This window comes from Nerophis ophidion, linkage group LG07, assembly GCF_033978795.1.
Source record: "Nerophis ophidion isolate RoL-2023_Sa linkage group LG07, RoL_Noph_v1.0, whole genome shotgun sequence".
Taxonomy (NCBI): Eukaryota; Metazoa; Chordata; class Actinopteri; order Syngnathiformes; family Syngnathidae; genus Nerophis; species Nerophis ophidion.
In genome coordinates, this window is record NC_084617.1 from 49,831,885 (window position 1) to 49,855,276 (window position 23,392).

A 23,392-nucleotide genomic window follows, 5' to 3' on the forward strand; every position below is an offset into this window, starting at 1 on the left:
AGGACAGCATTGGGAACCAGTGCAATGGCACACTCATATGGTCTATGCGGAGGAAGGGAGAGTGCACATTCCTTGTTGAATACGGTGGCCAGATCATGGTAGACGGGGAATATTGGAGAGATCCGTGGGAGGTGAAGCGGGCTTAGGACTGCAAGGCAGGGTAACTGCAGACCTAAGACAGTCAGCATGGCACAGAGTACTCCAGGGCAAGATTTTTCCTGTGGCCCAAGAAATATGGGGGTCGTGCTTCCGTAGCCGTGGGCGACCGAAGACTAACGGGGCAATAGGGCCGTCCAAAACCCAGAGGCTGAGGGTCTCGGTGTGGTTGCTCGATAGGGTCAGGGATAAGGGCTCCGTGCGGTGGGTTATGGGCTTGAGGGGGTGTCCGTCCAGCGCTTGTGCCGGTAGGGAGGTGTCCGGGGGAAGAAAAGCAATACCAGCTTGGCGAGCAAACTCCCGGTCCATGAGGCTGTCGTCTACCTCTGAATCCGGGTAGGCCCCAACGGTCAGACTCTTTCAGCTCCAGGACAGGGAAAATAATGCCGGGGTCCTTGTTGGCTTGGGGAACGGAGGTGCAGATCTCTAGGATTCCCCTTGTTCGTGAGCCTTCCCCTTTTGGCTGCACGGGACAGTTCAGGATACCATGTAGAAGCAGAGGCGCTGCGGAAATCTCCTCTCGTGTTCTTTCGTTGCTAGGCGTGACCTGCCTAACTGCAAAGGGTCCTACATTCCGGCCGGCACGGGGGGGAGATATAGGTCGATACATGCCGGCTTGGTTAGCTGGGTGTGCATTAGAGACATGAGTGGAGTTTATGGAAGTCTGTGCCACCACGAATGCCGGTCAGGCGTCTATGTTGTGGGCCCTCTGTGCTCGTTCCGTATCTCGCTCGATCAAACTTTGGTCCAACTGGGGCGCCAGCACGATGAGGTCCTGGTAAGTCCAGAAGAATGAAGAACATTTTATTTGTTTACCTTTGCCCAGGCAGCACGGTGGAACAGGGGTTAGCGCGTCTGCCTCACAATACGAAGGTCCTGAATAGTCCTGGGTTCAATCCCGGGCTCGGGATCTTTTTGTGTGGAGTTTGCATGTTCTCCCCGTGAATGCGTGGGTTCCCCCCAGGTACTACGGATTCCTCCCACTTCCAAAGACATGCACCTGGGGGTAGGTTGATTGGCAAAACTAAATTGGCCCTAGTGTGTGAATGTGAGTGTGAATGTTGTTTGTCTATCTGTGTTGGCCCTGCGATGAGGTGGCGACTTTTCCGCCCGATTGTACCTGAGATAGGCACCAGCGCCCCCCGCGACCCCAAAAGGAATAAGCATTAGGAAATGCATGGATGGCTGGATGGACCTTTGCTCTCCCTGGACCCTGCCAAAGTCACTCATAGGGTATCTACTGTTGCAAGTCATTCCGGGGCAGTATTTAAAGAAAAAAGAAAAAGAAAAAGAAATAAATAAGTCATAATGTCTGAAAATATGGCCCCAAAATGGGCCATTCCCCCAGGACACATGCTGGACACCTCGGTTAGCCCAAAATATGTGAATCTGTTTAAAAAGTGTGTCTATTGCTGTCATTAAAAGACACTTGTGCAACAGCCAGAGTTTTTTTCTTCATAAGTCGGGTCCCTCTATATTGCACACTTGGAAATAATGCATTTCTTTATTGGTGCAATTGCTTTGGAAGTCCACAGGAGGGCTCCAAGAGGGCAGGTGCTTGAACCAACAAAGGGATTTGTGTGTCAAATTCACCAGGGATTATGTAGCTGTTGTATTGTTGTTTGCTGCACAAAATAAAGTGGTTTACCAAAGCAGAACCGAGTTTATTGGCGTTTTCTCCTCTGGAAGGACAAAATAAACTTTTTTTAGTTCGCTTAATTACAGCTTCCCTCCTCACGTGGTAACGTGCGATGACGGAGCCGCAACAGAGCGAGGGGGGTGATGCCGTCCCACGGCCTTTTCAGATTCAGTGAAATCCCGGCATAAGGCCTGCCAATACCTGAATATGGCAGGCCAAGATTTTCAACTTCAAGTGGTTTGAACAATTGTTTTGTTTAACAACAAAGATAGAAATCAATACGAGTGCAATGGACCTCAGGTTGATCAGTCCTGTAGTCCCACTGCATCGCAAGTGGTGGAAAGGCTTATTGTACCCCCTCTTTCATCACAAGGTTCTGACACACTTTTGGTTTAATTCGCCATCTCTTCCCTTCACATCCACATTCAGATAATTACTTCCTTTTCCTAGTCACTTGCAATTACTCTAAGGTGCTTTCGGACTTCTTTTAGAGATCTCTAAGTAGGCGCCTCCGCCATTGTACAATAAGATTTGTGACACCAGTTTCTCCATTTGACAGGTGTTTAGGCTGTTATTAGTCAACTGTGCAACCTGGAATGGGCCTAACCACCATCTTTAAAGGCCTACTGAAATGAGATTTTCTTATTTAAACAGGGATAGCAGGTCCATTCTATGTGTCATACTTGATCATTTCGCGATATTGCCATATTTTCGCTGAAAGGATTTAGTAGAGAACATCGACAATAAAGTTCGCAACTTTTGGTCGCAAATAAAAAAGCCTTGCCTTTACCGAAAGTAGCACACAATGTGCGCGTGACGTCACCGGTGTGAGGGCTCCTCACATCCTCACATTGTTTATAATGTGAGCCTCCAGCAGCAAGAGCTATTCGGACCGAGAAAGCGACAATTTCCACATTAATTTGAACGAGGATGAAAGATTTGTGGATGAGGAAATTTAGAGTGAAGGACTAGAAAAAAAAAGGCAATAGCAGTGAGAGCGATTCAGATGTTATTAGACACATTTCCTAGGATAATTCAGGAAAATCCCTCATCTGCCTATTGTTTTAGTGAGAATATACAGTACCTAAAGTTGGAGGGGTGTGGCCACGGGTGTGTAGACGCCAGAGTCTCTGAGGGAATTAAGTTACGCGCTGCAGCAGGACGAAGCTCCGCTGGTGTCTCCGGTAAGACCACAATTTTCTCACCGAAAACTGCCGGTCGACATGTGGTTGGGATCCATGTTCGCTTGACCGCTATGATCCATAGTAAAGCTTCACATTCGGGAATTTTAAACAAGGAAACACCGTGTGTTTGTGTGGCTAAAGGCTAATAGCTTCCCACCTCCATCTTTCTACTTTGACTTCTCCATTACTAATTGAACAAATTGCAAAAGATTCAGCAACACAGATGTCCAGAATACTGTTTGATTATGCGATTAAAGCAGACTACTTATAGCTTGGATCGGGCTGGAAATTAATGTCCGCTACAACCCGAGACGTCAAACGCACGCGTCATCATACCGCTCGCGGGAAATTTAAAATTGCAATTTAATAAACTAAAAAGGCCGTATTGGCATGTGTTGCAATGTTAATATTTCATCATTGATATATAAACTATCAGACTGTGTGGTCGGTAGTAGTGGGTTTCAGTAGGCCTTTAATTCCAGTTGCACTTCAAAGGCCTCCTAAATTGTCGAATTTACTCCCCTTTTGTTTTCAAAATTCTCGTAATTCTTTTCGGAGCCAACTGGAATGTTCATTGATCGTGTCAGACACAGAGAGTTTTACAGGATTTTCAATAATATACTACTTGAAAATAGTTATTTATATATGTATAAAGCTAGCTTCCAGCGTTTTAATCATTCATCAACCTTGTGTAAGTCAGTGTGAGGACAAAATAACAAAGATTTTGACGTATCGCCTATTAAGATATATTAAGTGCGTGTTACATAGTTAAAAATGCACTTTATTAGTAGTTTTGTAGTGGTGTGTTTGTGTGAATTTTATCTCAAAAGAGTTCTTTATATTTGTTTATTGACTGTTTTTTTATTTTACTCCTGCCTGTCATGGCATACCGTCCGGCTTCAGTAGTTTCTTCCAGTTTCTTTAGCCCCTCCCCTTCCTCCTCACTTCCAGGTGAGTTGTGTCCAAATTGGTATCTGCTGTGTGTCGTTTTCTAACAAAAAACAAACCGTTTATTTTTGTAATTCCTGCCGTATATCGTTTAATTGTTATGTACCCTTATGATATCAAGTGTTTTTGTTTAATTTCAACCGCTATTTTATCTATAAGCGTTGCGTTTGAGTGACAGTGTTGGTGCGAAGCTCCTCTTTCATGTCACGTGACCACAGTGCGATGCCTTTGTCCTGTTGGTAAAAAGTATGTTTTCTGTGTGTTGGAAGCAGAGCGGTACAAGGAGTCACAGAGAAGGAGTTTATGTGATTTTTACTTAATTTTCAGGTATATGTAAGACTGTGAATGTGGATGTTGTCTTCCTTTTATTTGACTTCTTCCCTACGCAGTTTTTAATTTTGGCCGCTAGTCGGCAGTGTTTACTTTTTGCATCTTACATTGAGTCAATGCTGTATATTATGATGATGGTGAATTTTTAAGGACCTACTGAAACCCACTACTACCCACCACGCAGATAGTTTATATATCAATGATGAAATATTAACATTGCAACACATGTCAATACGGCCTTTTAGTTTACTAAATTGCAATTTTAAATTTTCCGGGAGTTTCGTCTTGAAAACGTTGTGTAATGATGACGTGTACGCAAAACGTCACAGGTTTTTAGAAAGTATGAGCGCTACGCACACACACAGCTAGATGTCGTCTGCTTTAACGGCGTAATTATACAGTATTTTGGAGAACTGTGTTGCTGAATCTTTTGCAATTTGTTCAATTAATATTGGAGTAGTCAAAGTAGCAAGATGGAGCTGGGAAGCTTTAGCCTTTAGCCACACAAACACACGGTGATTCCTTGTTGAAATTCCTGCAGGTAAAAATTTACTATGAATCAGAGGGCGGTCAAGTGAACTTGAAACACGATGGAATGTCAACCAGCAGGTTTCGGTGAGAAAATTGTGGTTAAGAAGTCAGTTCTTACCGAAGAAAAGCTGAGCTTGTGCCGTCCATAGCTGCCGTCGACTCCCCTGAGACACTGCGCGTCAAGACACCCGTGGACGTACACCTCCGACCGACTATCAGGTACTATTTAACTCACTAACACTAGCAACACAATAGAAAGATAAGGGATTTCCCAGAATTATCCTACTAAATGTGTCTAAAAACATCGGAATCAGTCCCAATGCAATCGCGTTTTTTTTTGTTTTTTTTCTAGTCCATCGCTATCAATATCCTCAAACATAAATCTTTCATCCTCGCTCAAATTAACGGGGAAATTGTCGTTTTTTTGGTCCGAATAGCACTTTTTGTTGGAGGCTCCCATTATAAACAATGTGAATATGTGAGAAGAACCCACACTTGCAGGGCTTTTGTCTTAACACCGAAAGTTGCGAACATTATCGTGGCTGTTCTCTACTAAATCCTTTCAGCAAAAATATGGCAATATCGCAAAAGTATGACACATAGAATGGACCTGCTATCCCCGTTTAAATAAGAAAATCTCATTTTAGTAGGCCTTTAAGTTAAAAGTTAAAGTACCAGTGATCGTCAAACACACACTCGGTGTAGTTAAATGTGTCCTCTGCATTTGACCCATTCCCTTGTTCACCCCCTGGGAGGTGAGGAGAGCAGTGGGCAGCAGCGGTGATTTTTGGTGATTTAACCCCATTTAATAAAAATGTTAAACTTTACTGTGTTGCTTGCGATGCTGAGAAAAACAAAATAGACCCGTTACATGCAGGTATAGTGTAGTTCTTTGAGTCTTTGACTTTTAAGGGCTCCATTTACCACTAGACAAATGATATGACGTGTATCAATGGCGGTACAGGGAACAGAGCTTGCTGACCTTCCATTTGCCGGCCTGTTGAAGTCGTCGATACAAGATTTCGAAGCGCACTTGTGGTAGGGTATTCACACGCCTCGGGTCAGGAGGCGAGCGAATCTTGGCTAGTGTATACCTCTTACATAATGCTCCCCATGCGGTGGCATTTTTACACACACTCAATCCCAGGCATTCTACGTTAATCAATTGGTGGCAATTGGACACCCCGCCGTTTCCGCTACAATTTAGCGCCTGTCAATTACTCACACATTTGGTTTCAAGCGTTGTACCCTTAAGTGATGAGTTAACTCCGATTGAGGCCCCTTCTGCACTAAGCCAGATAAGGTTATCCCACCTAACCTTATCCAGACACAACAATGCCACAGTTTAAGACCCCCTGTGTTCGCCGGCGCAACGCAACCTAGTACACATGCGCGAAAAAAATGCGCGTGTCATAGTCACCTCTGACCTGGAAGTTTATTATCCTTACCCTTTGTTTCAATGTAGACTATTGCCACATTTCTTTTAACAGTAAACCTTGCTTGCCTCACCATTAGCAGCAGTAACACTGTTGTAGTCAATCACACCTGAGCCATCATACATGAATCATATCTTTAATGGTTGGTGAAAGTAAACAATGTGATAAAGAACATTTTACAACGGCCAACAACAGAACACTGTGCTTGTAGGCTAAAGTTGGCGGTCGTACTTAACGGCAGTAACCACTCCATGGCTTCACGATAGTTAATGAGTACACAACTACACGTTGAGTAATCCCTCGACATACATCGCAGACAATAACTGACAGTCTGCTTTGCCAGTCCAAATGCATTTGCTATTTTTCGTAGTCTTGTGCACGAGAGCCCTCCGTTGTCCCTCCTTCGACAAATGGGCAACGTTTTTCACTAAGTAGAATCACAGCTGACCTGTACATTCGGAAATTCTCTTGCCGTTCCTCTGACACAACACACTCGGTGACAAACATATCCCAATTGGCTGCTGTTCTTCCAGGGCTTATCCAAAATCGTTTCTCATCATTGCTATGTTGTATCCCAATTAGCTGCAATCGCCCGTTTCTTTCGCTTACGGCTTGATCTGTGATTTCCAAAGCACCTGTAGATGTAGAGGAAGGAGAAATACTGGCATGTCTGGATGACTCACCTCCATCTTTCTAGTGGTTGCCGGCGAGTTACCAAACGGGTTGTTATGAACCTGGATGTGGCGCGTTCTTTTATGTCACTTCCTGTGTGGAGCGCGGTCTTTCTGGCGTCACTTCTTCTCCGAACTCAGTTTGTAAACGATCAATGAGTCCATACAAAGCCAAGAGCCGGAGATTTAAGAAATAAATGGCGCACTTACCCCTGCATAAAATTATCCAAGGAGGGTTACCTTAAACGATGGTTTAGAGTGACTGACAAGGGGCTTAGGCTAAATAATTATTCATTTAAGGAATTATCCGACTTAGTGTAGACATAGCCTGACTTTGACTCCAGGACATCAAAAGACATGCATGTATTATGCACGTCTTTTAATCCTTAATACCCTTAAAGGGCAACTGCGCTTTTGTTCACAATTCCTATGAGACAAGAAGACAAAAGTTTTTTTTTCTTTTCTGCATTTTAATTTAATTTAATCTTCTCATTCTCAACTCATAGGAGTAATTGATTCTGCCCTTAAATCACTTTAAAAATGCATTTAAAAACCGCCAACAATACTGAATCCACATTCCGTAACCTCTATAACAACCAAAATGTTGTGATATTGTTATTATATGACTGAACACGGCATGCTCCGGTATTAGCCGTATTTGGCACTCAAACAATTACACAAGGTGACTCTGTAAAGAATCTGGGTATTATCTTTGACCCAACTCTCTCGATTGAGTCACACAAGAGTGTTACTAAAATGGCATTCTTTCATCTCCGTAATATCGCTAAAATGTGTTCCGTTTTGTCCACTAGCGACGCTGAGATCAATATTCAAACGGTCAAGCTCCATCCTATCTTGCTGATTGTATCGTACTATATGTCCCGGCAAGAAATCTGCGTTCAAAAAACTCCGGCTTATTAGTGATTCCCAGAGCCCAAAAAAAGTCTTTGGGCTATAGAGCGTTTTCTATTCGGGCTCCAGTACTCTGGAATGCCCTCCCGGTAACAGTTAGAGATGCTACCTCAGTAAAAGAATTTAAGTCTCATTTTAAAACTCATTTCTATACTCTAGCCTTTAAATAGACCCTCCTTTTCTCTCTGGCACTCACCGAGGGTTGACGCTCCCCTTTCCTCTCCCTTATCTCTGTTGCTTGCTTCTTTGTTTTGTCTTGTCTTTAACTTTCTTGTTGCCTTTTTTTGCACTGCTCTCCAAATCTAAGCATTGGAACTATTTAACTGGCCTCAACAAAATTAACAAGATCTTGGGTTTGGGGGAAACTTCTGTCGTGACGAAGCGGTTGTTGATGGACACACGACGGACTCTTGGGAGAAGAAGGAGGGCCGCGTGCCTGGCGACCCTTTTCTGTCGACGACGTGAAGATATCCACCTATTCGGAATTATGACAACAGGACATCTGCTGATTGGAGTAAGCGTTGCTCTGGTTTGTAGACTAATTGGAGGTTGCTGGCAGTCTTCAAAGTACCCCAAAGCTGCAACAAATGATTGAAGGATGCGGTAAGAACTGTGGATTACATCGGACTGTCTACCCCGCAGTTTTTGAGGACCAGTCATAGACAATTTTAGAGTAAAAAGCACATTTTATTTTCACTCGCATACAAATCATTTTAACTTGGATTTTTTCCCTGGCTTCAAGACTCTCCCGAAGATCACTGCAGGAAGACACAACAAACTCCCTTCTTGTCTCTCATGGACACACACCTGTTGTTGTGGACTTTGGACTAGCGACAGCAAATACATAAAGGCCGCGGAACAGAGACACACTATGGGCTTATACACGCACACACACACACATCCACAAAAAAACCATATAGAAAAAAAATATATTAAAAATTAAATAAATATATATATATATATATATATATATATATGTATCCATTCATCACCCCTACGGGATTAGCCCTTGACGCTAATCCCGTAGGGATGATGAATGGATGGTCAGCGCCTGAGAGCTGCGACCTACCACCATGACCTTGAACTACCTTCTCTTTGTTGCTAGATATCTCGAGATGTATGTTGTAATATGTATATGTGCTTTGCTATGCAGGTTTTTTCTCACTCCGAACTGGGCCCCCTTAGGAGCCCAGTCTGGATTGTATTTTTTTACTCATCCTTCCTCAGCGTTTACCTTTTTCCCATCTTTTACAGGGCGCCTTATGGCGACCCATTAGCGTTCTTGTTCTGTAACCCTGTACAATGTTTGTTTGTCTAATCTTGAACAGGTTTCTGCTGAAAACAAAGTTTCGTTGTACTTGTTGCAATGACAATAAAGACCTACCTTTTAGACCAGTTGATCTGCCGTTTTTTTTTTTTTTTTCTTTTCTGCTCTGCCCTCCTCTCCCTCGTAGAGGGGGGAGCACAGGTTCGGTAGCCACGGATGTCCAGAGTCGTGACCCGGGGTGGACCACTCGCCTGTGCAACGGTTGGGGTCATCTCTGCGCTGCTGACCTGTCTCCGCTCGGGATGGTCTCCTGCTGGCCCCACTATGGACTGCACTCTCACTATTATGTTAGATCCATTATGGACTGGACTTTCACAATATTATGCTAGATCCACTCGACGTCCATATCACCAGTCGCCGTGGGGGAGAGAGGATCACCCACATCTGCGGTCCTCTCCAAGGTTTCTCATTGTCATCCCACCGGGTTGAGTTTTTATCTGCCCTTATGTGGGATCTGAACCGAAGATGTCGTTGTGGCTTGTGCAGCCCTTTGAGACACTTGTGATTTAGGGCTATATAAATAAACATTGATTGATTGAAGCTAGCTCCGGCATAAGGTAAGGTAGCTTCTTCGTCTGCTTTTGAGTTTTTATTGGACAATACAATGCAATAGGACACTATACTGAGTGAAAAACAAGAACAATCATATTACAACATCTGTAAAGTATTAGCCCACATTTCATGTTTTCTCTGTACACAGCAAGCTCGACAGTGTATAGACAGTCGTAATAACAAGCATCTATTCCGCCTATAAAGCGCTCTAAAACATCCAAAAACCACCTCAAAGCTCCATTTACATGCCATGACCTGCATATTAACCAAGATATACTAAAGAGAAATTATTTTTGTAAAAACTGACAGAGGAAATACTTTTCTGGCGTAGTAACACATCGCCTTGCTCACACTTTTTTTTTTCTTTGACATTTTGGAAACTATTATACTAGTTTCTTTGTGGTGTGTCTTGGCACCATTCTGGGTGCATAAAATAAAAACACGTTGGAAGGCAGGGACGTGCGGTCAAAGTGTAACTTGTAATTGACTAACTGCACTAGAGCAAGCCCGGTCACAGGCAATTACAGAGCCTGCTAGCCTGGGTATGGAGTCAGTTAAGTTAGAACTAGCCAGCGCCAGGCTGGATGATCCCTGTACACATAGCAATTTTCGTAGAATAATACACAACTCACAAAATGTTTTTTCTACTGTGTCTATGACTTTGTCAGAGTTAGACATGCGTTCTACTGAGGTGGCAAATTATGATGCGTTCAGTTTATCGCAGCGCCAAGTAGACAATCTGAAAATTCCCGTCATATCAATTCCTAGATATGGTCGTAATTATTTTAAGTACACTCCGCATAATAAACGCAACATTATTAATATTGCTACTACGGATAATTTTATCAACAACTCCTTAAAACAGCCCACTACCTATAATATGGGCTTTCTAAACATCAGATCTTTGTCCCCCAAAACGTTATTAGTCAATGAGGTCATTAGAGACAACAACCTTAACGTCATCGGTCTTAGCGAAACCTGGCTTAAACCAGACGACTTTTTTGCGATAAATGAGGCATCCCCTCCTAACTATACGAATGCGCATATTGCCCGTCACCTCAAAAGGGGAGGGGGTGTCGCACTAATATACAACGAAAACTTTAACTTTAGTCCTAACTTAAATAATAAATATAAATCGTTTGAGGTGCTTTCTATGAAGTCTGCCACACCTCTGCCTCTGTGCCTGGCCGTTATCTACCGCCCCCCAGGGCCCTATTCGGACTTTATTAGTGAATTCTCAGAGTTTGTTGCTGATCTAGTGACGCACGCCGATAATATAATTATAATGGGGGACTTTAATATCCATATGAATACCCCATTGGACCCACCGTGCGTGGCGCTCCAGACTATAATTGATAGCTGTGGTCTTACACAAATAATAAATGAACCGACGCATCGCAGCGGTAATACGATAGACCTAGTGCTTGTCAGAGGTATCACCGTCTCCAAAGTTATGATACTCCCGTATACTAAAGTAATGTCCGATCATTACCTTATAAAATTCGAAGTTCAGACTCATGTTCGGCAAGCTAATAATAATAATAACTGCTATAGCAGCCGCAACATTAATGCTGCCACAACAACGACTCTTGCAGACCTACTGCCCTCGGTAATGGCACCGTTCCCAAAGTATGTGGGCTCTATTGATAACCTCACTAACAACTTTAACAACGCCCTGCGCGAAACCATTGATAGTATAGCACCGCTGAAGTTAAAAAAGGCTCCAAAAAGGCGTACGCCATGGTTTACTGAAGAAACTAGAGCTCAGAAATTATTATGTAGAAAGCTGGAACGCAAATGGCGCACGACTAAACTTGAGGTGCACCATCAAGCATGGAGTGATAGTTTAATAACTTATAAATGCATGCTTACCTTAGCTAAAACTAATTATTACTCAAATCTCATCCGCATTAATAAAAACGATCCAAAATTTTTGTTTAGTACAGTAGCATCGCTAACCCAACAAGGGACTCCTTCCAGTAGCTCCACCCATTCGGCAGATGACTTTATGAAGTTCTTTAATAAGAAAATTGAACTTATTAGAAAGGAGATTAAAGACAATGCGTCCCAGCTACAACGGGGTTATAGTAACACAGATACGATTGTATATACGGCGGATACTGCAAATATCCAAAATAGTTTCTCTCGTTTTGATGAAATAACATTAGAAGGATTGTTACAACGTGTAAATGGAATAAAACAAACAACATGTTTACTTGACCCACTTCCTGGGAAACTTATCAAGGAGCTTTTTGTATTATTAGGTCCATCAGTGCTAAATATTATAAACTTATCACTTTCCTCGGGCACTGTTCCCGTTGCATTCAAAAAAGCGGTTATTCATCCTCTCCTTAAAAGACCTAACCTCGATCCAGACCTCATGGTAAACTACCGACCGGTGTCTCGCCTTCCCTTTATTTCGAAAATCCTCGAAAAAATTGTTGCAGAGCAGCTAAATGAGCACTTAGCGTTTAACAATCTATGTGAAACCTTTCAATCCGGTTTCAGGGCAAATCACTCGACTGAGACAGCCCTCGCAAAACTGACTAATGATCTATTGCTAACGATGGACTCTGATGCGTCATCTATGTTGCTGCTCCTCGATCTTAGCGCTGCTTTCGATACCGTCGATCATAATATTTTATTAGAGCGTATCAAAATACGAATTGGTATTTCAGACTCAGCCCTGTCATGGTTTGGCTCTTATCTTACTGATAGGATGCAGTGCGTCTCCTATAACAGTGTGACCTCGGACTATGTTAAGGTAACGTGTGGAGTTCCCCAGGGTTCGGTCCTTGGCCCTGTACTCTTCAGCATCTACATGCTGCCGCTAGGTGACGTCATACGCAAATACGGTATTAGCTTTCACTGTTATGCTGATGACACCCAACTTTACATGCCCCTAAAGCTGACCAACACGCCGGACTGTAGTCAGTTGGAAGCGTGTCTTAATGAAATTAAACAATGGATGTCCGCTAACTTTTTGCAACTTAATGCCAAAAAAACGGAAATGCTGATTATCGGTCCTGCTAGACACGACCTCTATTTAATAATACAACTTTAACATTTGACAACCAAATAATAAAACAAGGTGACTCTGTAAAAAATCTGGGTATTATCTTCGACCCAACTCTCTCCTTTGAGTCACACATTAAAAGCGTTACTAAAACGCCCTTCTTTCATCTCCGTAATATCGCTAAAATTCGCTCCATTTTGTCCACTAAAGACGCCGAGATCATTATCCATGCGTTTGTTACGTCTCGTCTCGATTACTGTAACGTATTATTTTCGGGTCTCCCAATGTCTAGCATTAAAAGATTACAGTTGGTACAAAATGCGGCTGCTAGACTTTTGACAAGAACAAGAAAGTTTGATCACATTACGCCTGTACTGGCTCACCTGCACTGGCTTCCTGTGCACTTAAGATGTGACTTTAAGGTTTTACTACTTACGTATAAAATACTACACGGTCTAGCTCCAGCCTATCTTGCCGATTGTATTGTACCGTATGTCCCGGCAAGAAATCTGCGTTCAAAAGACTCCGGCTTATTAGTGATTCCTAGAGCTCAAAAAAAGTCTGCGGGCTATAGAGCGTTTTCCGTCCGGGCTCCACTACTCTGGAATGCCCTCCCGGTAACAGTTCGAGATGCTACCTCAGTAGAAGCATTTAAGTCTCATCTTAAAACTCATCTGTATACTCTAGCCTTTAAATAGACCTCCTTTTTAGACCAGTTGATCTGCCGCTTCTTTTCTTTTCTTTCTCCTATGTCCCCCCCTCGCTTGTGGAGGGGGTCCGGTCCGATGACCATGGATGAAGTACTGACTGTCCAGAGTCGAGACCCAGGATGGACCGCTCGTCGGGACCCAGGATGGACCGCTCGCCTGTATCGGTTGGGGACATCTCTACGCTGCTGATCCGCTTGAGATGGTTTCCTGTGGACGGGACTCTCACTGCTGTCTTGGAGCCACTATGGATTGAACTTTCACAGTATCATGTTAGACCCGCTCGACATCCATTGCTTTCGGTCCCCTAGAGGGGGGGGGTTGCCCACATCTGAGGTCCTCTCCAAGGTTTCTCATAGTCAGCATTGTCGCTGGCGTCCCACTGAATGTGAATTCTCCCTGCCCACTGGGTGTGAGTTTTCCTTGCCCTTTTGTGGGTTCTTCCGAGGATGTTGTAGTCGTAATGATTTGTGCAGTCCTTTGAGACATTTGTGATTTGGGGCTATATAAATAAACATTGATTGATTGATTGATGATAATGATGAAAAATTCAATAAAGATGTAATCTGCATTAATATTTATTTATTAAACTGTATTACTACACAGTAGTATTCTTAGTCACCACATTGAGTCAAAATGAATTGTGGTGGCTTCAATAAGCGAGCAGGCGCTTTATTCCATCTTTTTTCCACTGAAGTCGGCAGATTTAAAATGAAAAAAACAACATCATTAACACAAACAAAACACAAGAAACATTTAATAATGTTCTGCTGTTATCACACTTTTATAATCGGCTTTTTAATAAGCTTTCCCTTGAATGTACTTCATATACAAATAAAAGGTAAGACCACAATTTGTGAGGCTTGTGTGGCATATTGTTGCCGGATTCGGTCCTCCGTGGATGCGTCAGCAAGAACACAGCAAAAGGTAGGAACCAAGAGATTTATTAGACTCACCAAGGGCTAGAAGAAAAACACTGGTGCTAACAGAAACAGGTAAACAAATGGCGCTAGCATGGAGGCTAGGAATAAGAACAGAAACACGATACTTGGCACGAAGGCACAAAAAGGGAAAAACAAAACAACTAGCATGAAAGCTAGGAAAAAATAAAGCTCAGCGTGAAAGCTAGCGAGATAGAGCATGAAAGACAAGTCATCAGCAGTTGCGTGAAAGCAAACTAAGATCCGACAATGAACTAACAAAAGGGGCGGGCTTAAATAAGGAAGGTGATTAGTAAAGACAGGTGTGCAGGAACCGAGAGTAGCAGCTGAAATTAATAAGAAACCATGGAAACAGACTAAACAGGAACTAAGCAGGTGGAACGACGGGGAGTGATATAAAAATGGAACAGTAAACAATAATATGTAGAGATCCGAGCAGCGGATCGCAACACAGTTTTTTTTATGTTATAAAGTAATTTAATGTGATTAAGAAGTATTTGATAAAAATTTTATGAAAGTGAATGATTCTCTTGTTATCCTCTTAATGAGCTTTGGCAGCATATGAAATTAAATGTAAAAAAATAACTCCCGCCTTGAACCTCATCGCACATTACTGGTGCAAGGAGATTTATAGAACATTTCCATATTTGTCAGCATTATTTAAGGATTCATATGGTGGAGGGAAGTCTAGTGGTTGGGCTGCTGCGCCGTACTGCGGTGTTTGGCTCCAGGGTGGTTGGTTTGAGTTCCCAAATGCATCAAATCCAATGACAGCTGAAGGTGCAGGTCGTTGTTTTCTGTCAGAAACCTCAAGGGCAGATAAGACAACGATTGGAAGTTTGATCTTTGGGTCAGTTGCAAATTTGACATCCAGGAAAATCTGTAAAAACAGTACTTTTGTTAGTTTCCACCATTACTATAACATAGTTTTAAAATTGTCTTTTCAGACTTGACATTATTTATATAAATATAGCAGAACACAGAATACCTTCAGCCTGTATTCTAGCTTGATGATGGCGCTATTCAAAATGGACGTCGGCAGCTCTCTGGGGATGGTGATTATCTTCTTCACAGTCTTGTTGCTATGCGCCTCAATGGGGTCCCCTTTCTCTTTAAGAATATCCTTTGTGTAAAGTCTCCTGTGACCCTGAGCAAAGAAACTCTGCTTTTCGTACAATACGAATTTAGGCTTCAAGTCACGAGATGATTGGTTGTGAATTTCGACTTGGACTTGGAGATCTTCACCTGCAAAGGGAAAGTACTGTTGGTGTACTGAACACAAAATCACGTACCTAAGCAATGTGACTACTTGCGCGACTAAATAAAATACACTACCAAAAACATGATCTTTTTCTTTGTTCCTTTGAGCGACACTGATCTGGTGGGGTGAAATGGGCGAAATGTTTTGGTCAAGTAAATCGATTGTGTTCATCTTGCTTTGATCCGTTGCCCGGATCATGTGAAGTACTGTTAATTTTGACTACATCAGTTCTGTTTTCCACACCCCTGGGTTTGTGTTTCAGTTGCCATGACTGCAGATTAGTTCCACCTACCCCTGATTAGTGTTCGGGATGCTCACCTGCTCCTGGGCACTAATCAGAGAGCTTTTTATCCCCCTTTCATTCTACAATCAGTCTGGCTTCCTTGTTTGCATTGCGTAACAGTGACGATATTTTCTACCTGCTTCCATGCAAACCCATATGTTAAGTATTGTTCTCTGACTTCTGATTCTTTGTTTGTACGCTAACTTCCACGCTAAGCTTTTTTAATTTAACTGGGGAAACTCCCCAGAAGGAATCAACAAAATACTATCCATCCTTGGTTTTGGCCCCCGTACTATCGGCACGCTTTTGTTTTTCCTGCATGATTTATACAAATAAATCATTTCCTTCCTGCACGCTTTGTCCAGAGTTTTCCGTCTGCATCTTGGGACAACAACCTCGCATAATCATGTGTCCCGATCGTCACACATCTTGTCTTCTCAAATAACTATGTCCAAAATGTGTTCGGACAAGTCTTTTTTCTGTAAGAAAGGTTTGTTTTATTTTCTGACATGGCACTTCAGCCTTTGAGAGCTGTCGCTACTTCTGGTGTGACGTGTCTAAAAACAACTGACCGGGTCAGGAAAACCTTCTAAAAAAAGTTTCCCAAAACTGAAATATTAAAGAAAGACTCCAACGAAGAAAGAAAAGGACTTCGACGACATTACTCAAGCCACTACTAGAGTCAAACAAAAAAACCTGGTTGGATTACAACCATTTAATATCCCTCACTGCTGGTCACTAGCAGGTTCTCGGATTACCGCCACAACAGGCACCAGCCACCTTGCGACCACTGGTCAAATCGACCGCCTCAACAATAGAGGTACGGAACATGGTCCAGTGCTTCCCTTGTGACATTTTCTAAGTTCTTCCAGAGTTGGGAATTGAAGCTCTTTCTCACAGGAGACTCTGCTAGACGTTCCCAGCAGACCCTCACAATGCGTTTGGGACTGCCGGGTCTGTCCAGCATCCTCTCCCACCATCACAGCCAATTCACCACCAGGTGAGATGATCGGTAGAAAGCTCCGCCCCTCTCTTCACCCGAGTGTCCAAAACATGAGACCGCAAATCCGATGACACAACTACAAAGTCGATCATGGAACTGCGGCCTAGGGTGTCCTGGTGCCAAGTGCACATATGGACACCCTTATGTTTGAACATGGTTTTTGTTATGGACAAACTGTGACGAACACAAAAGTCCAATAACAAAACACCACTCGGATCCAGACATCACATGGACAAAGATAAGACATTCTGGAGGAAAGTTCTGTGGTGAGATTAAACAAAAATTGAGCTGTTTGGCCACTCTTTTTGGAGGAGAATATGTGAGGCCTTTAGTCCTGAGAACACCATTCCTACCATCAAGCAGGGTAGTGGTGGTATTTCGCTCTGGACCTGTTTTGCTGCTGATGGAACAGGTGCAACACGGTGAAACAGGGGTTAGTGCATGTGCCTCACAATACGAAGGTCCTGAGTATTCCTGAGATCAATTCCGGGCTCAGGATCTTTCTGTGTGGAGTTTGCATGTTCTCCCTGTGACTGTGTGGTTTCCCTCCGGGTACTCTGGCTTCCTCGCACTTCCAAAGACATGCACCTGGGGATAGGTTGATTGGCAAAACTAAATTGGCCCTAGTGTGTGAATGTGAATGTGAATGTTATCTGTCTATCTGTTTTGGCCCTGTGATGAGGTGGCGACTTATCCATGGTGTATGCCCGAATGCAGCTGAGATAGGCTCCAGCACCCCCGTGACCCCAAAAGGGACAAGCGGTGGAAATGGATGGATGGATGGATGGAACTGGTGCTTTACAGAGAGTAAATGGGACAAAGAAAAAGGAGGATTACCTCCAAATTCTTCAGGACAACCTAAAATCATCAGCCCAGAGGTTGGGTCTTGGGTGTAATTGGGTGTTCCAGCAGGACAATGACCCCAAACACACAAGAAAACTGGTAAAGGAATGGCTAAATAAATAAATAAATAAATGTTTATTTATATAGCCCTATATCACAAGTGCCTCAAAGGGCTGCACAACCCACAACGATATCCTCGGTTCAGAGCCCACAAATCAGGCTAGAATTAAGGTTTTAGAATGGCCTTCCCAAAGTCCTGACTTAAACCCCATTCAGAACATGTGGACAATGCTGAAGAAAAAAGTCCATGTCAGAAAACCAACACATTTAGCTGAACTGCACCAATTTTGTCAAGAGGAGTGGTCAAAAATTCAACCAGAAGCTTGCAAGAAGCTTGTTGATGGCTACCAAAAGTGCCTTATTGCAGTGAAACTTGCCAAGGGACATGTAAGCAAATATTGACATTGTTGTATGTATACTTTTGACCCAGCAGATTTGGTCACATTTTCATCAGCATAATACATTCATAAAATAACTAAACTTCATGAATATGTTTTGTGACCAACAAGTATGTGCTCCAATCACTCTATCACAAAAAATAAGAGTTGTAAAAATGATTGAAAACTCAAGACAGCCATGAAATTATGTTGTTTACAAGTGTATGTAAACTTTTGACCATGACTGTATATATACACATATATATGGTTACTTTGCAAGCAGTCGGCTTTTGACCGTTAGCCAATTTTTTTTAGGCCATTGCGGCCCTCCCAGTCAAAAAGTTCCGACACCTCCGGTCTTGAGTCCCATTAGGCTGCTGTTTATTTACCTGCGTTGGTGCATATATGGCCTTTTTTTTTTGTTTGTTTCAAGGCAAATATATAAGCAAACATGAAAAAATATTGAAGATTACATGGATTTTGCTGTTAAGAAAAATTATTTTTGAAAGATTTAATCACTTCATTTGACACTCTCAGGGATTAAAGGAATAAAAAATGGGAGGCCCATCATGTGTTTACTTGGCCCTGCAATGAGGTGGCGACTTGTCCAGGGTGTACCCCGCCTTCCGCCCGATTGTAGCCGGGATAGGCGCCAGTGCCCCCCGCATCCCCAAAAGGGAATAAGCGGTAGAAAATGGATGGATGGATGGATGGATCATGTGTTTACATCTGATAGGTCCACGAATTTAGCACTAATCCTTAAAAGAAAAAGTTAGACTTATTCATGCATTGGTAAGTACCGTATTGAAAATAATAACCAGTGCTAATATTCTGTGATCATGACAATATTCTATGCTAGTATTCTACAAGACGATAGAAGTGATATATTTAAGAGCCTTTTCCTTCGACGGACTTTTGCCTTTTCCCTGAAAAACTTCTTTCAGGACCCTATTTAAGCTCTTTTTCATCTCAGTCGTAGTACGATTGGAACACCCAAAAACAATACAGGAAATACAGTGTTTTCTTCTTAAACATTACACCTCTCTCAATTGTTTTAATGCTCATCTCAAGCTGCTTGACCATCGGGTCAATTCAGCTGTAATGAATAAAAACTGACGTGACATCATATGCAACCCAGCAATTGCTAAACATGCTACAATACACATCCTCGTGGGAAGATATCCTGACGGCATGCAAGAGATCTTGAATGTAAACAAAGTTGGGCGAGTTCATTGGATTTGTTCAGTTAGACCAGACCTGGGCAAATTATGGCCTGGGGGCCACATGCGGCCCTTTGAGCCTTTCAATCTGGCCCGCCGGACATTCCCAAATGATTTTTTTAGATCTTTAAGATGGACACTATAGCTGCCATTATGATGTGCAGTCATGTTTTCTAATGACCGTAAGTCTTCAACTATACAAAGTACAAACCCCGTTTCCATATGAAATTGTGTTAGATGTACACATAAATGGAATACAATGATTTGCAAATCCTTTTTAACCCATATTCAGTTGAATGAACTACAAAAACAAGATATTTGATGTTTAAACTCATAAACTTTGGTTTTTTTGCGAATAATAATTAACTTTGAATTTCTTGGCTGCAACACGTTCCAAAGTAGTTGGGAAAGGGCACCTTCACCACTGTGTTACATCACCTTTTCTTTTAACAACACTCAATAAATGTTTGGGAACTGAGGAAACTAATTGTTGAAGCTTTGGAAGTGGAATTCTTTCCCATTTTTTTTTTATGTAGAGCTTCAGTCGATCAACAGTCCGGGGTCTGCGCTGTTGTATTTTACGCTTCATAATGCGTCACACATTTGCGATGGGAGACATGTCTGGACTGCAGGCAGGCCAGGAAAGTACCTGCACTCTTTTACTATGAAGCCATGTTGTAACAAGTGGCTTGGCATTGTTTTGCTGAAATAAGCAGGGGCGTCCATGATAACGTTGCTTGGATGACAATATATGTTGCTCCAAAACCTGTATGGACCATCCAGCATTAATGGTGCCTTCACAGATGTGTAAGTTACCCATGCCTTGGGCACTAATACACCCCCATACCATCACAGATGCCTTCTTTTGAACTTTGCCCCTATAACAATCCGGATGGTTATTTTCCTCTTTGTTACGGAGGACACCACGTCCACAGTTTCCTAATATAATTTGAAATGTGGACTCGTCAGACCACCGAACACTTTTCCACTTTGCATCAGTCCATCTTAGATGAGCTCGGGCCCAGAGAAGCCGGCGGCGTTCCTAGGTGTTGTTTATAAATGGCTTTGGATTTGCATAGTACAGTTTTAACTTGCACTTACAGATGCAGCGACCAACTGTAATTACTAACAGTGGCTTTATGAAGTGTTCGTGAGCCCATGTGGGCATATCCTTTACACACTGATGTCGGTTTTTGATGCAGTACCGCCTGAGGGATCAAAGGTCTGTAATATATTTGCTTACATGCAGTGATTTCTCCAGATTCTCTGAACCTTTTGATGATTTTACGGACCGTAGATGGGAAAATGTCTAAATTCCTTGCAATAGCTGGTTGAGAAATGTTGTTCTAAAACTGTTTGACAATTTGCTTACAAATTGGTGACCCTCGCACCATCCTTGTTTGTGAATTACTTAAAGGGGAACATTATCCCCAGACCTATGTAAGCGTCAATATATACCTTGATGTTGCAAAAAAAAGACCATATGTTTTTTTTAACCGATTTCCGAACTCTAAAAGGGTAAATTTGGCGATTGAAACGCCTTTCAATTGTTCGTTGTCGGAGCAATGACCTTTCACCCGTGACGTCACAATGGAAAGCAATCCGCCATTTTCTCAAACACATTACAGACACCAAGTCAAATCAGCTCTGTTATTTTCCGTTTTTTTGACTGTTTTACGTACCTTGGAGACATTATGCCTCGTCGGTGCGTTGTCGGAGGGTGTAACAACACAAACAGAGACGGATTCAAGTTGACTTATGTGGAGTGTGCTAATCAGACATATCAATGGTCACGGTATGCTAATCAATGCTAACATCATATTTAGGCTAGCTGTATGTACATACTGCATCATTATGCCTCATTTGTAGCTATATTTGCATCCAGCCTTTCCCTCCACCCACATTTAATGCCAAACAAACCCATACCAATCCACGGATTCAAGTTGCAACAGTGGTCAAAAGATGCAAAAGTCCCTCGTTTGTTCTGCACACTTTACCGACGATAGCGATGCTACGACAGAGATGTGTGGATTTCCTGCGACACTCAAAGCAGATGCATTTCCAAACGATAAAGTCAACGAAATCACAAATGTGAGTTTTGTTGATGTTATTGACTTATGTGCTAATCAGACATATTTGTTCATGGCATGACTGCAAGCTAATCTATGCTAACATACTATTTAGGCTAGCTGTATGTACATATTGCATCATTATGCCTCATTTGTAGCTATATTTGCATCCAGCCTTTCCCTCCACCCACATTTAATGCCAAACAAACACATACCAATTGACGGATTCAAGTTGCACCAGTGGTCAAAAGATGCAATCGTTGGTTAGAAGGCGATCGCCGAATTCGTCCTCGTTGCCGCTGTCTGTCGTGATATGGCTCAATAGCTTCAGTTTCTTCTTCAATTTCGTTTTCGCTACCTACCTCCACACTCCAACCATCCGTTTCACTACATGCGTAATCTGTTGAATCGCTTAAGCCGCTGAAATCCGAGTCTGAATCCGAGCTAATGTCGCTATAGCTTTCTGTTCTATCCGCCATGTTTGTTTGTGGTTGCTTCACGCAGTAACGTCACAGGAAAATGGACGGGTGGATATAACGGTGGTTAAAATCAGGCACTTTGAAGCCATTTTTAGGGATATTGTGTTATGGGTAAAATTTTTAGACAAACTTCAAAAAATAAAATAAGACACTGGGAACTGATTTTTATTGGTTTTAACCCTTCAGAAATTGTGATAACGTTCCCCTTTAACATTTCATGGAAGCTGCTTTTATACCCAATCATGGCACCCACCTGTTCCCAATTAGCCTGCACACCTGTGGGATGTTCCAAATAAGTGTTTGATGAGCATTCCTCAACTTAATCAGTATTTATTACCACCTTTCCCAACGTCTTTGTCACGTGTTGCTGGCATCAAATTCTAAAGTTAATGATTATTTGCAACAAAAAAAATGTTTATCAGTTTTAACATCAAATATGTTGTCTTTGTAGCAAATGCAGTATTTAACCATAAAATCTACTGACTTTTTTTATAGAGTACAAAACAAAACCCTGATGTAGTTTGAATATAGAATATAGACTTTGAGTGTATACCTTGCTGGTATCCCATTCGGCTCGTGTGAACATCCATTGAAATGCTACCAGAGCCAAAAGTGCTGAGACTTTTATCAGTGCAATCATGTTGAGGTTCCTGGAAGAAAAAAAAAACATATTTGTGTAAAAACTACATCCATGACATCTTTTTTTATAAAGCCACCATGTCTGTTACAGACTTCTCACCATGAGTCCGTGTATATCCATGTCGGCTTTGGAGACAAATGTAAAGTGGGCTTTAGCTTCCTTTTTCAGTTTCATTGACCGTTTGAGCTCTGCCTTAACCTTATGAACAATTCTACCGGTGCTTGACTTGAAGGAAGACGGCATATTTCTGCAACGTACAAAAGCAGGTTCATGATCCATCGGCAACATCCAGAAGACAAAATGCATACCTGTCAGGGATCTTGAAGGTAAAAGGGAAGACATGTCTTCCTTTGGTAATTGTTTTACTACCTAGACGTTGAAATGATTAGCCAAAATTGCTTTAGAAACAATGTCTAAAAATAGTAAATATGAAAAGATGCTACATTACCATCTCTCAGGATATGCTGTTTGATATCATAATATTTTTCATCGGACCAGTAGTAGCGGTTACGATTTTGTCCGTGATGTTCAGTCCAGCGAACCTTTGCACTTCCTTTTCCAACAAAAATGAGTGACTGGATTATAGTATCTTTAGAGAGCTCCACAATAATGTGTCCGTTAATTGTATCTCCATTTGTGAAGATGTTCCGGCTATTGATGGAATCATATTTGATGGAGAAATTCACAATAGTCATGTTCCCAAAAAAAAGAAGAAATACAGATTTAAATGCCTCCTGTAATTCCAGGCAGTAAATGACCAGCTGATTGAGCTCACAAAGACACTATGAACTGGATGGGAGGAGCTGG

At 42.2% G+C, this 23,392-nt stretch overlaps 1 protein-coding gene across 1 annotated transcript; it reads right to left on the reverse strand.

Moving 5' to 3' along the window:
• Positions 1-13,971: 13,971 nt before the first annotated feature.
• LOC133556415 (arrestin domain-containing protein 3-like) lies at positions 13,972-23,373 on the reverse strand. Its single transcript, XM_061906326.1, has 6 exons — positions 23,034-23,373; positions 22,894-22,954; positions 22,685-22,832; positions 22,499-22,595; positions 15,339-15,595; positions 13,972-15,230 (listed from the first exon to the last, which is right to left on the reverse strand). The coding sequence occupies exons 1-6, from the start codon at positions 23,278-23,280 to the stop codon at positions 14,979-14,981; spliced, it is 1,062 nt and encodes a 353-aa protein (XP_061762310.1). The 5' UTR covers positions 23,281-23,373; the 3' UTR covers positions 13,972-14,978.
• Positions 23,374-23,392: the final 19 nt, after the last annotated feature.